Genomic DNA, 14,501 nt, shown 5'->3' with positions numbered 1-14,501 from the left:
TACTAAACATTCTACAATGTACAGAACAGCCCTCTCTCCCAACAAAAGAATTAATTATCCACCCTGTATTAGTTTGCTAGAGCTGCTATCACAAATATTATAGACTGGATGGCTTAAGCAACAGAAACTTATTTTCTCCTAGTTCTGGAGGCTGGAAGCTCAAGATCAAGGTATTGGCAAAATTGGTTTCATCTGCAGCCTCTTTTTTTTTTGGTTTGCAGAAGGCTGCCTTTACCCTGTCTCCTCACATGGTCTTCCCTCTTGTGTGTCTGTCTTAATCTCCTCTTCTTATAAGGACACCAGTCGTATTGGATTAGGACCCACCCTAATGACCTCATTTTAACTGAACAAACTACCTCTTTTTTAAAATTTTAATTCTAGTATAGTTAACATACAGTGTTATATTAGTTTCAGGTGTACAATATAGTGAGCAACAACTCTATATGTTACTCAGTAACTGAACTACCTCATTACAGACCCTGTCTCCAATAGGGACCTCACATTCTGAGATGCTGGAGTTTAGGACTTCAGCACATGATTTCTGGGGTTGGGGGAGGGGACACAATTCAACCTGTAACAGCCCCCAGACTGCTAGTCTGAGGGTAAGAAATCCTTCACAACATCCAAAACAGCTGGCACATTTTAGAGTTGGATAGTAAACATTTTAGTAAAATGAAGGGCATTTTGAATTTGTCTTAGGCATGAACTGAAATTCCTCCTTTACTGTGTTTTCACTGGCCTCCTCTCACTAATGTTGTTCGTGTGTTCTCTTTAGATTGGAGCCCATTGGTGCAGCTGCCAGTAAGGAATACTCTCTGGAGAAAAACTTGGAGAAAATGAAGTCGGACTGGGTTAACATGACATTCAACTTTGTGAAGTACAGAGACACTGTGAGTGTCAGCCCAAGTGCCCAGCCCCCTGACAGCAGCCCATTAATTATGCAGTAGATTACAGAGAGGAGTCATTCAGAATTGCAACAGAACTCAGGAAGGAAGGATTTCTGATGTCTTTTTTTTTTAACTGAGATATAATTGACATGCAACATTGTGTAAGTTTAAGGTTTACAAGTGTTGATTTGATTTGATTTACGCATTGCAATATGATCACCACCCTAGTGTGAGCTAACAGCTCTGTGATGTCACATAATTATCATTTCTTTTTTGTGGTGGGAACAATTAAGATCAGTCTCTTAGCAACTTTGGACTTTTTAATGTGGTCTTGTTGTCTATAATCACTATCCTGTGCATCACTAGATTGTTTCCTCCCATCTGCCTTCCTTGTGCCAGTCATTCTTCCTTCCAAGCCCCACAGGAAGGGTGCATTTTTAAATGAAAAAAGCCTTTTGATGCAGAGCAACAAGCTTTCTCAGTGCAAAGGAACTGAACAAGACTGCTGAATTAGCATCTCCCAGGGAGGGCTCCCCACCCCTCACCCCTGTCCTTCAGAAACATACCTGGGTAAACAATACTTAAAGTATTTCAAAACAAAATATATGTTTTTTTTAGTCACTCCTGTTTCTTAAGACTGTAAGAACTGTAGCTGAGCCAATGGAAGGGAAAAGAACTGGGGCCTCTTTCAGCAAGACTAGGCAACTGAGGGTGCCAGCAGCATGATGCTGCACCACCTAATGGGATCAGATACTGCTAGAGGCTCTTGTGCTGGGATGAGGGGTTGAGTTGGGGTACCTGGGAACAGCTCAGTTGCACCTGGCCCATCTTTATAGTTTGGTGTTGTTTTTTTAAAAAAATTTTATTTATTTGACAGAGAGAAAGAGAGAGCACAAGTAGGCAGAGAGGCAGGCAGAGCAGGAGGGAGAAGCAGGCTCCCGCTGAGCAGTGAGCCCCTATGATCATACCAATGATGATACCGGTTGGATCCCAGGACCCTGAGATCTTGAACTGAGCCAAAGGCTTAACCAACTGAGCCACTGAGGGGCCACCCCCATCTTAAGAGTTTTTGACTGACACAGCTATAGACAAGGATCAACAGCAAAAGGGAGTCACCGTATCACTTTATTAAGAGCTAGAAACACCTTCTGGTGCAGAGCTACTGGTAGAAGGTAGATAAGAGAATATATCTTAGCCCCAATTTAGCCACCCAGGAAGTAAAAGCAAAGCCAGAAGGGCCAGACCCGCCAGAAAGAAGCAGACCCTTATCAGCTTGCTCAGCATAGTGGCCCAGCAAAAGAGTGCCATTCACAGGAGCTGACTTTCAAGGCACAGGAACCTGAACTGCTAGTAAAAAATGGTCCCAGGAAAGTATAGGCAGAGGTTCCCAAACTTTTTTCTGTTTGTGGAACCTTTTGTGTCTTAGTACTTTTTTCATAGTTTCACTCCTTGGGCCAAAAGAAATACCTAACAGCTTTATGAAGTAATTAGGTTCAAACAACTTTAGTATTTGTGTCCTATCAACAACTGTTTTTTTTTTTTTAAGTTCTTTTTTTTTTTTAAGATTTTATTTATTTATTCATGAGAGACAGAGAGAGAGAGAGAGAGAGAGAGGTAGAGACACAGGCAGAGGGAGAAGCAGGCTCCACGCAGGCAGCCCGACATGGGACTTGATCCCGGGTCTCCAGGATCAGGCCCTGGGCTGAAGGCGGTGCTAAACCGTTGAGCCACCTGGGCTGCCCAACTGTTTTGTTTTTTTTTTAATACATATAAATTGAAAGAAAAAAATATTTGTATTTCATTTTTTAAAAAACCACAGCAAATTGCCGTGAGTTTGCTGCAATGTCTAGGAGCACCTCACATACAGTTTGGGAACCACAGTTCAAGGCCCAAACAGTCAGATTTGCAGTTGATCCTACCTGAGGGAGAGGGAGCAAAGAAAATGGACAGGGAAATAGGAACATAGGGAAGGGAATAGAACCATATGCTCCCCTTCCCTACCCCATCCCAAACAGACACTAATTTCAGGCCTGAGCTGGGACCATATTTGATTTCTGCAATGGATGTAGAAAATATATGTCATTAAGAATACTTTTTAGGAAGCAAATAGAAATTCCATCACTTATAAGACAGATTTCTGTCCCACTTGGGCGGACATATGAGCTGTGGAGCCTTTGGAGATCAGTAAGAAAAGTGAAGGGGTCTTGTGGTTTTGATGGGTCAGGATATCTTTATTTGCAGGATACAAACATCTTGTGTGCAGTTGATGACATTCAGCTGTTACTTGATGATCATGTGATAAAGACCCAGACTATGTGTGGCTCCCCATTCATCAAACCAATAGAAGCAGAATGCCGGGTAAGAGGAAATGAGATTGAGGGTTTGTAATGTCTCATTAGCTCTGGGTTTGTTGGAGGAGGGAGAAGATTTTTAAGTTCAGTTAACAAAGAAGCTCAGTTTTTCCTGATTGGAAAAAAATAAATAACACAAGACTAAAGCAATAACCATCCAAGGAAGCATATGGCACACTGAGCCTTTGCAACAGTCTGCCAAAAGAGAAGATGAGATGATTCTAATGCACTGAGTAAAAATACATTTGGCAAGTATTTTATGGACTACAGTAGTCTAGAATGTAAACTGCACAAGGATAGGGGTTTGGCCTCCTTTGCTCATTGTTTGTAGAAGTGGCATAAGCTAAGAGTGCAGACTCTGGAGCTAGACAGCCAGGGTTTAAGTTCTGGCTTCGTCCCTTGTTGTGTGACCTTGGACAAGTTACTCAAACTGTTGTATGTCCATTTCTGCGTCTGTAAAGTGAAATTTGTAAATAATATCTCCCTCATAAATCTGTTGGATTAATTGGTTTCACATACATAAGGCCCTCAGACCATCACTTGTCACAGGGTAAGCAATATGGCTGCTATTATTTATTATTATTCCACTAGGAAAAGAACTACATAAGGGCAAAGACTTTTGTTGGTTTCTTTCATTGCTGAATCCATATTGCCTAGAACAATGACCAGAATATAGGGGGCAAATACTTAATAAGTATTTTTTAAGTGAATGAGCAAATAAATGAATGAATCCATCTAATTTGTTCAGTCAGTGGGCCTGTGTTACAGAGTGAAGGTTAGTGACTCAGATATGAAATGCTAAATTCACAGAAGTGGGAAGAAAAGCTGGTTCGTGTGCAGGAAATTTTGGATGCCTGGTTGAAATGCCAAGCCACCTGGCTATACCTGGAACCAATCTTCAGTTCAGAGGACATCATAGCCCAGATGGCAGAAGAGGGGAGGAAATTTGCCACTGTTGATAGTTACTGGAAATCACTTATGTCCCAAGCGGTAAGTTTTTACTCCCTAGCACATCTTACGATCAGGAATGTGGGATGCCATATGGATGTTCCTCATTGTGTATCATAGCCATGTCCCTTGAAATTTATAAGTAAACTAAATTTTTTCATTTTTTTTTAAGATTTTATTTATTTACTTAAGAGAGACACAGGGAGAGAGAGAGAGGCAGAGACACAGGCAGAGGGAGAAGCAGGGTCCATGCAGGGAGCCCGATGTGGGACTCAATCCAGGGTCTCCAGGATCAGGCCCCAGGCTGTAGGTGGCACTAAACCACTGAGCCACCCGGGCTGCCCGATTTTTTCAAATTCAATATTTTAATAATTTTTCTAATTTCAAAAATTAGAAACATAGAAATGTTACTAAAAATTCAAACATAGGAATATGTAATACAGAGAGTGGAGGACTTTTGAAAACACACCTCCAAGAAAGCAACTGTTAGCAGTTTGTATAATTTATTTAGCTCTCATTCCTAATAATGAGGTAGGAGATTTTGTCACAGAATAATGCAATAAAATGTCTATAGATTGAGGATCACTTTAGAATTCAAATAATTCTCCATATTGAGTTACTTAGTTATTTAAAGTATGTTTATTTGGTACCCATCATTGAATTAACAGAGAATACTTGAAGATGACTAGGATATGATTTCTACCTTCATAGAATTCAGTGTCTTGTGAGGAGAGAGTGTTAGGTAAATAGGAGAGTTATGATAGAAGCCTATACAAATAGCTTTTAGAACACAGGAGGGTAATTTAGTTGCCTGAGAGTGTTTAAAGAAGGCCTACAAAGAGGATGACATTGGAAACAAGTCTTGAAGGATGAGTTCACTGGGTATACAAGGTAATCAGAAGTATCTATTAAGAGATGATATCTTTTTCCTTTTTGAAGTCAAATGTGCTCAACTGAGTCTCCCTTATAAAGAATTTACCTCAAGAAAATTTATCTGCTCTAGTGGGCATTTATATTGCCCAGCAAGTGGAGCCAGTTTTCATGATATCCTGCTTTCTCCAACTCTATTAGTATTAGTATTAGTTTAGTATTAGTTTAGATACTTTGGTTGCAAGTATTGAGTGACAAAAATTCAACTAATTTTAGATTTTAAAGATCAAATTGAACTTTATTAAACAATTAATAAATCAGGCAGCATCCCATCTAACAAATAGAGATACACTCTGAGGAGTTGTATAAAATGAAAGTTTTTTGTAGAAGAAAGAGTCAACCATCTCCAGAAGAATAGGATCATGTTGTAAGAGCATTCACCCTTGTGGGATTAGGAGGCTAAATTAGCTGGGCAGGGGGATCAGTAGTTCATGGACTTGTCATACACTCATTACAATGATCAGTCTCAGAATCTAGAAGCCCCATGGTGATTCTCACTTTTTTTCATGGAAATTAGGTGAAAGATACCAGGGTTCTGGTGGCAGCAGATCAGCCACGGATGGCTGAGAGGCTTCAAGAAGCCAACCTCCTGTTGGAGGACATCCAGAAAGGGCTGAATGATTACTTGGAGAAGAAGAGACTATTTTTTCCCAGGTATTCAGTACTGTTCTTTTGTTTGGAGTTGCCTTTTTGACCCATATACAGGTAGAATTACCTTTTTTTCATCTTGAGAGTTGGCTTCTACCAACCTATTTAATAATCTTTCCTGGTTCTCCATTCCCCACAAGGCAGCTCTCCAAGGTAGGGCATGTCTTCTTGTCATTATTTAGAATGAGTTTGAATGAACACCAGTAGGGGCCAAATCCACACTTTAGCCAACCATCATGGTCAATACCTAATTGAAGGGATATAGTAGTCATGATTAAGAGTTAAACAGACCTCTGTTTGAGTCCCAGCTTTTTCACTCACTATTCTTGAGACCTTCAGCAAATCTGAGTCCACTGTAAAATAAAAATATAATAATGGCTCTTACATATATGTTTGTGTAGATCAATGAAATAATGCATGTAGAGCATTTGGATGTCTAAACTATTGAAGAAATGTCAGTTGAATGTTTTTGTCATCAAATTTTGTAGTTTCTGATAGGTATGTTTATAAATATTTGACTCCCCCCCTCCCCCACCAAGAACCAGTGCATAAAAGTCAAAGTCCTTTTAGAGGGCTAGTTCCAGAAAAGATGGTACTTGCTCCTGATAATCTGTCCATGTCTAGATCACAATGGGTGGTCACTCCATGTCATTTGATTTGAATTGGGATGTAGGTTAAATCCCAATGTGTTTTTAAGAAAAGTATATTTTAGTGTTCCCTTATCTGGAGACAGAAAGAGCTGTACTGGGATTGTGAAGAGTGATTGGTTTTATACTTTCAAATTGAGGAGGTAGGGTAGAGACAAAGGAAGTTTCTGAAAATATTGTCATATGTTAAAGACTTACAGGATCCTAGAGGTGTGGCTCTTGTCAAGTGAAGGTTGGTTTTTGCCTCTAGCAAAGCATTAACTTTAAGAGAGTTGTGAGTTCCTGGAAAAATGTCTTACTCTGCTTGTCTCAGCTATTTGTCAATGGCCTGCAAGTTGTAAGGAAATTTAATTTTACCTCCATTTCCTTTTGCCTTTGTTCTACACATCAGATTCATTAATAGCATACTTCTTATTTCACATTTGTGATGTTTTGTCATTCCTGGAGATAAGATAAGGAAGTCTTCTCTCTCCTAGTGGTTCTCAATACTGACTATATATTAGAATCACCTGGGATTTTAAAAACATAAATCCCCAGACCCAACCCCAAACCCATTATATTAGAATTTGTGCACAGTGCAACCTTGGAAATGGAATTTTCTTAATAAGCTTCACAGGTGATTCTAAGGTGCAGCCAAAGTCGAGAACCACTGTTCTATCCAGGTTTCTTCCAAAAGGTAGCACCCTACCCTGAAACCATATTAAATTCACATATACCAGCTTTTTTTTGTTTTTTTTAAACATATACCAGCTGTTATCCTTTATCTTGCTCTGAGGCAAAACCATGGTGAAGGGGAGTATGGCTGATATTCATGGAGTGTCCTCTACTCTTTGAGGAATATTATCTTGTTGGGAAAAGAGGTTCTCAAAAGAGATTCCAGTTGCCATCTTTCTTTGCTTTAAAATAGGTTCTTCTTCCTGTCAAATGATGAGCTGCTGGAGATCTTGTCAGAGACAAAGGACCCCCTCCGCGTGCAGCCGCACTTGAAGAAGTGCTTTGAAGGAATTGCCAAACTAGAGTTTACAGACAATCTGGAGATTACAGGCATGATCAGCTCAGAAAAGGAAACCGTTCCATTCAAACAGATTATCTATCCAACTCAAGCCAAAGTAACTCTCCTCTTACCTATTTTCATTCTTTTCTCTATAACAGCAATACAGAGAGATACAGAGAGCATATTGATTGGTTAAGCACTTGGACTCGAGTTCCATACTGCCTGGATGTGGAACTCTGGGTTCTACAACTTAAGGACTGGGCAACTTTGGGAAATTGTTTAGTCTTTCCAAGTCTCAGTTTGCCCATCTCTAAGATGGGGATTATACTGCAATCCACATGATACACTAAATTTATGGAAGGATTTCAACCAAACCTGATGTGGAGGCAATAGTATGCATCAGACCCAACTGCTGATGCTATTCAGATCTCCAAGGGCAGAGCCTCTCTCTAAAAGTGATCTGATCGGAGCCACCTGAGTGGCTTAGTCAGTTAAGCATCAGACTTTTAATTTTGGCTTAGGTCGTGAGATTGAGCCCTCCATTGGCTCTGTGCTGAGCATGAGCATGGAGCCTGCTTAAGATTCTCTCTCTCTCTATTCTGCCCTCCCCCTCCACGTAACACTCTCTCTCTCTCTCTCTCTCTCTCTCTCAAAAAAGTGATCTGGTCAGACAGCTTGCTAAGGCAGGTGTTTATAAAGGTCAATAAAGTATTATGGAATAAATGCTATTTTACTCAGGTTTTTATACAAGTGTCTTTATATAATGAATAAAATGTAAATTACTCCCACTCCCACTGAACATGACAGCACCTCCATTGGAAATAGAAAAGCACTCTTGGCTTTGCTAACCATTTTTGCCAACCATACATATAAGTTGTAATAACCAAGAGTCACGTTACCAATAGACCAGCTAGATCATAGGTGTCTGAAGTTAACAGCTACAGTGACCTAAAATTCTAAAACTGAATAATTTGCTGCACATCTGAACTGCCTGTAGAGCTTAAAAAAAAAAAATCCAAATGCCTAGGTTGCATCCCGTAATAATTAAATCAGAATGGCTAAGAGTGAAAGTCAGGCATCCATATTTTGTAAGAATCTCCAAATGATTCCCATGCACAGCAAAGTTTGGGAACCACTGGAATAAGGTGAGAATTAAAACTGCTCATTAGAAATGAGCAACTTATTATATGAACTGAAACATAAATGTGTCATTTGCTTCCTGAGAAGTTATGTTTCAGAAAAGGACATGAAATGCATGTTAAGAATCCCCCATTTCCCCTTTACATCACACATACTTCCTAGAATAAAAAATATATAATAAATATAAAACACATAATTAAAGAATATTGTCTTGAAGGGGTGTAGGATCTTTGGCCTCCCTCCAGCCTTGGTCCAGAGAGAAAGCTGGGTCTGCCCATGATCCCTCTTTCCAGGCATGGCTAACTTGCTGCTTCTTTGTCTTACCCTGCAGGGCATGGTGGAAAAGTGGCTCCAGCAGGTGGAGCAGATGATGCTTGCCAGTATGCGGGAGGTTATTAGACTTGGGATTGAAGCATATGTCCAGGTAAATGAAAATCGGAGTACACGTGCCAGGGTATTGGTACAGCAACAACAACTTTGGGATGATGATTAAGTGGATCAATTCTAACCACCCCTTTGCCTTTTCCCAAAACCCACCCCAAACCTGCTGGGTAATGCCTGGCCCCTCCGTGACCCCTCTGTGCTTCTCTCCTCTTTCCCTGTGAATCCTGGGGTGATGCACATATTTCTGGTGAAATGTTTACGGTTTGGAGCAGGTGGCACAAGACAAGATGGTTAGCCAGAACCCTCTGGCTGCTAGCCGCAAGTCCCTTCTGGGAAATGAATTGATGGCAGGAGGTCTTTTTAGAGCACCTTCCAATTAAGCATCTCTCCCTCTAGGCTTTCCGTTTACATTACACATACCCTGAACAGTACAACTCATTAAATTCCCAAAGCTTTAGGGGAAACAGGTATGATGGAAGAAAGCCAAAAGAAAAGAACTGTTGGCAATCACTCTTCAGCCAGCTCCTAGCAAGGTTAAATGTAGGAAGACCAGAGCTTTGTACTCCTTGACTTTGGGTGTCTCTTCTTACTTTCCAGGGCCCCACCCCCACGACCCCTTCCATCAAACAAAAGAATATTCATTCAGTTAACACCTTCCCACTAAAATATGGGGTACTGACCCTGCTGTCCCTCTTAGAAGTAGCATTGTAAATGAAAGGCCAGTCCTTTGTCCTATGATTTATTTTAAATAAAAAATTAAGTTAAAGAAAAACGGCTACCTGTATGGACTGACTCCATGCCGTTGCATCTAGAGCAAGGGCCAGCAACCTTTTTCTGTAAACTAAATGTTTTTATAATGTCTTCAGCTCTGTGATCCACACACACCATTTATCTTTACCCTCATAGTACAGAAGCAGCCTTGGATGATAGGTAAGAATGGGTGTGGCTGTGTTACAATACACCTTTATTTACAAAAACAAAAGCAAGGCCAGATCAGACCTCTGGGCAAGGCTAAGAAAACTGGCACATTACTGCAATATTATGTAGCCATCAAAAAGGGTGGTTATGAAAACTCTCTGTAAACCTTGACTGTAACTGTGGAAAATACTTGGGTTGGGAGCTTAAGAAAAAAAAGAAAAAAAAAAGAGTTGATGAGATTGTTGATGATTTTTTTTTTTCTCTTTCATAAAATTCAGGAAGACACAAATCAATAATCCCAAAGATATCAAGTCTGGTAGCTTCTGAGGGTGGAGGAAGGTTTTGTGTTTGTTGAGGGGATAGGGTGGGGAATGTTTTTCAGATGTTGGTTTAAGTCAAATAAGTTGAGCTGACTATACCACCTGACCCCATCCCATACTTTCCCAGGTCCCTCGTAATCAGTGGGTCTTGCAATGGCCTGGCCAGGTGGTCATCTGTGTCTCCTCCATCTTTTGGACCAAGGAGGTGTCCCAAGCCCTGGTCGAAAAGACCCTTCCAGTAAGTGAGCATGTTATGAAGTTTGTAGAGGAGATTCAAGGTCAATTAGGATCTATAGGATATATAATTAAAGTAGCCATGTTTTCTAAACAACAGCAACAAAATCACAGCATCCAACGATGGCATAGAGAAGTCAGTGTTTTCGTTGGGACAGTGGGTTGGAGAATTTGGAATTGGAGCTGTTCTGGAGTTATCTAGTATAATACCTCTCATGGTCCTTCCCAGACAGAAATTCTAGGCTGCAGTATTCTTCATTTTTATCACTTTGTTTTCAGGGGTCAACCTGGTAAAATTTCCACCAACAGAGACCTCTCTCTAGCCTTCTTCCTGGGCTAAAAGACCATATGGTCCTGTTTTCTCCTCTTCCACCATTACCTGCTTCTTGCCACCTTCAGTTCAACACAAACCCACCTACAGCTCTTCATGCAGTGTCCTCTTGAGACCAAGAGTGCTCTCAAGTCCTGCTTGTCAGATCCAGATTTGCATATTTCCAGTTAACTCCTGTCATTGAGGCCAGTGCTTGAGAGTTCAAGACCTGAATGAACTTTAGTTCAAATCCTAATACTTGGGAATCCCTGGGTGGCTCAGTGGTTTAGCGCCTGCCTTTGGCCTAGGGCATGATCCTGGAGTCCCAGGATCGAGTCCCATGTAAGGCTCCCTGCATGGACCCTATTTCTCCCTCTGCCTGTGTCTCTGTCTCTCAGTCTGTGTCTCTCATGAATAAATAAATAAAATCTTAAAAAAAAAAATCCTGATACTTTCCCTTGTTAGCTGTATGACTACGGGCAAGCTACTTAACCTGAGTCTCAGTCTCCTTGACCATATAATGAGCCGCAGTGTACCACATTGTAGTACAACATCATAGTACAGTATTGTTGGAAAGTTAAATGAGATGGTAGCAAGTTAGTACTAGAGCCCAGGCTATGAGCCCCACAAGGCAGAGACCATGTCTATTTTGCTTACTATTATATTTCCTGGAGTTATTGCAATGCTGAGCACATAGTAGGTGTTCAATAAATATTTACTGAACAAATGAATGGTAACTTCATTCCCAACCTTTTTACCATGGTATAATTTCCCATGATTATCTCATCAGACCTTCTGTTACTCCCCTCTCAGATGACTGGCTGCAGACCAGAAAATATTTCAATTTACTATATTTTGCTTTATACCTTAAAATTAGAACATTAGCATTTGACCAAGGTTCAAATTTCTACACATTCCATGTTGATAATTCCTACAAACATATTGCACTTTACACTTGCAAACTGCTTTCACTGAATTTCATTTCAAACTTTTTGAAACACTAAAAAATTCTGATTTTTGTGACAGCATCTCTGTCCCCTAATTTTCCTACATGTAATAAGGGGAGACTGTTTCTCATTACACACTCCAGCCCTGGAGTGTATATATGCTGAATAATGTGGCTCAGCATCCTAAAAGAAGCAGGTGTTGATACAGGATCGCTATCCATCCATCCGTCCATCCATCCATCCATTGTTCATTTAAAAAATATTTATTTGACATCTGTTCCATGCTGGAATGATGCTACAAAGCAAAGTGAATTAGAGTTGAATAAGAAAGACATGGTCCCTGTCCTTGTGGATTTACAGTCTAGTGAGGGAGATAAAAAGTCTCTTTGATAGAACTGTGATGAGGAAAGTATGGGGATCCAGGAAGCATGGGGAGGAAGGAGAGAAGCAAGAGAGGAATTAGGATTGGAAACAATTTCCCAGAAAATTGGTGTCTAAGAGGAGACATAAAATATAAATAGGAATTCGCCAAGCAAAGAACAGGAGAAAGAGTGTTCCAGAGAGAAAGAGAGAGACCAGAATGTGCAAAAATCTGAAGATGAAAAATATGGTGCATTCCAGCAACTGAAGACACTTGGGTTCAGAATAACTGTGGAATGGTTGTGGTTTAAAAAGATGTATGGAAAAAATATATATATATGTATGGAGCAGCCTCATCATGAAGGGTTTTCCAGACCCACAGAAAGGGCAATGGGGAAGCATTTGAAAGGCTTTTTAAATTTTAGTTTATTTTTTGCTGTGTGACAGGTACTTTATTAATAATAATAACTGTCAGTATTTACTGGGTACTTTATTCACATTGTGCCAAGTGCTTCACCATCTCATTTAATCTTCAAAACAGCTCCAAGAGGTAACTGTAATCATCTAGACTCAACAGAACAAGATACTGAGACTCAAAGGGTTAATATGGTTTACCCAGAACTGCATAGCTAGGAAGTGGGGAAGGTGAACTATGAACCTAATGTGGTCTCTGGTTTTTTTCCTTTTAAAAATTTATTTCTATTTTTTAACTCCTTATTTTCAAGTGATGTCAGCCTTACAAGTAATGATGCAATAATAATACAAAGAATTTTCATATATCCTTCATCGAGAATCCCCCAATATTAACATTTTAAATAACCACACTACAATTATCCCAATCTGGAAACCAGCAGTGATGCAAGATACAATCTTATCTAATCTTTTAAATTGACTAATCTAGGGCAGCTCTGGTGGTTTAGTGGTTTAGCGCCACCTTCAGCCCAGGGCGAGATCCTGTAGACCCGGATCGGGTCCCTGCGTGGAGCCTGTTTCTCCCTCTGCCTGTGTCTCTGCCTCTCTCTCTGTGTCTCTCATGAATAAATAAAATCTTAAAAAAAAAAAAAAAAAAAAAAAAAAACTATAAAAAAGAATAAAAAGACTGTACTTTAAAAAAATAATAAATTGGCTAATCTAAATTTAGCCATTTGCCCCACTGATGTCTTTTTGTCTCATCTGGGGTCCATTCCAGGATTACAGTTTGTGTACATTTACCTTTTACATCCCCTGTGTCTCCTTTAATCTGAAAAAGTTTCAGATTGTTTCTTGTTAATTCAGATTTATTGCATAATTTATATACAGTAAAATTTACCCATTTTAATGTACAGTTCTGAGTTTCAGCAAGCACATACATTTGTGTAACCACCATCACAATCAACATATAGAACCAGTTCATGCCCCTCCCCTCCAAATTCCCTCAAGCCCTTTGTAGCAATCCCTTCCCCTGCTCCAGCTTCTGGCAATTACCCCTCTTTTGTCTGCTCCTAAGGTTTTGTCTTTTCCACAATAATAACAAAAAAATCAAGGTATGTAGTCTTTCAAACTTGGCTTCTTTCAGTTAGCATAATGCATTTGCAATTTGTCTAGAGGCTAATGAAGGGGGTGAGGAAAAGGGAACTGAAGGGATAGCTTGGGCCATGGGGTGGTAGAGGGTACCATTCCCTAAGACGGGGTTACAGGGGAGAATCCAACTTAACCAGTTGTCCCCTCCTTTGCCCCTGCCAGGATTTTCTGAAAAAGAGCAACGATCAGATTGCACAGATTGTCCAGCTGGTGCGAGGGAAGCTGAGCAGCGGGGCTCGACTCACTCTCGGGGCCCTCACGGTCATTGATGTCCACGGTGAGCCAGGAGAGAGGCCTCTCTGGCATTGCTGACTGTCTAAAAACAGCAGCCAGGCTCGCTGCTCTCCATTCCTCTGGATGGAGTGATTCAGGGTCCCTTTTCCCTTTAGGGAGAGGCTTCTCCAACTAACTGAGAGTAAGGTGAGGAGGTAAGGAGAGAAGCTCAGGTTTCTTGAGAATCTCCAGCATGTTTTCCCCTCCCATCCCCGCCCTTGTTTCCAGGAAACCTCCAAGCAGGACTCTCGCCAAGACAATGGGCAACCAAAGCGATTTCTGAGATTCACCAACTAGGAATGATTTCTTGAGGCTACCATAGCTAATATTTTTTAATACTCACCAGGTGCCAAGCTTTGTGCTGAGTGCTCAACATACATTATTTCATTTTTATACATACTTCTCAAATTGAGAACCTGAGGCTTGTTTACCTAAGCTATATGAGTGTATCCAGAGGCGTACAGCTAATAAGTAGCAAAGGCTGTTTTATAATTTGATGTAATTGGTTTTATTGTAATTCTATGTCTGTCTGATTCCAAACCCAGGAGACTGGAAATTGGCAGTGTATGCAAGGAGGAAGCGGGAGAGAGATAATGTCTTCCAGCACTTACCTTTAAAAAAAAAAAAAAAGAAGGGGAGGAGGAGGAAGA

General features: G+C 40.4%; 1 protein-coding gene across 5 annotated transcripts in view; it reads left to right on the top strand.

Moving 5' to 3' along the window:
• The window catches only part of DNAH3 (dynein axonemal heavy chain 3), a 166,069-nt gene that overhangs the window by 58,006 nt on the left and 93,562 nt on the right, over nucleotides 1–14,501 (top strand). For all 5 annotated transcript variants that reach the window (XM_077906863.1, XM_077906864.1, XM_077906865.1 and 2 more), the window contains 8 exons: nucleotides 776–890; nucleotides 3,129–3,245; nucleotides 4,049–4,228; nucleotides 5,634–5,770; nucleotides 7,319–7,520; nucleotides 8,877–8,969; nucleotides 10,295–10,405; nucleotides 13,741–13,855. In XM_077906863.1, coding sequence (XP_077762989.1) covers nucleotides 776–890; nucleotides 3,129–3,245; nucleotides 4,049–4,228; nucleotides 5,634–5,770; nucleotides 7,319–7,520; nucleotides 8,877–8,969; nucleotides 10,295–10,405; nucleotides 13,741–13,855 — 1,070 coding nt within the window. The remainder of the gene's footprint in view (nucleotides 1–775; nucleotides 891–3,128; nucleotides 3,246–4,048; nucleotides 4,229–5,633; nucleotides 5,771–7,318; nucleotides 7,521–8,876; nucleotides 8,970–10,294; nucleotides 10,406–13,740; nucleotides 13,856–14,501) is intronic.

Source organism: Canis aureus, chromosome 8, assembly GCF_053574225.1.
Source record: "Canis aureus isolate CA01 chromosome 8, VMU_Caureus_v.1.0, whole genome shotgun sequence".
Classification (NCBI taxonomy): Eukaryota; Metazoa; Chordata; class Mammalia; order Carnivora; family Canidae; genus Canis; species Canis aureus.
This window is presented reverse-complemented; position numbering and strand designations above follow the sequence as displayed.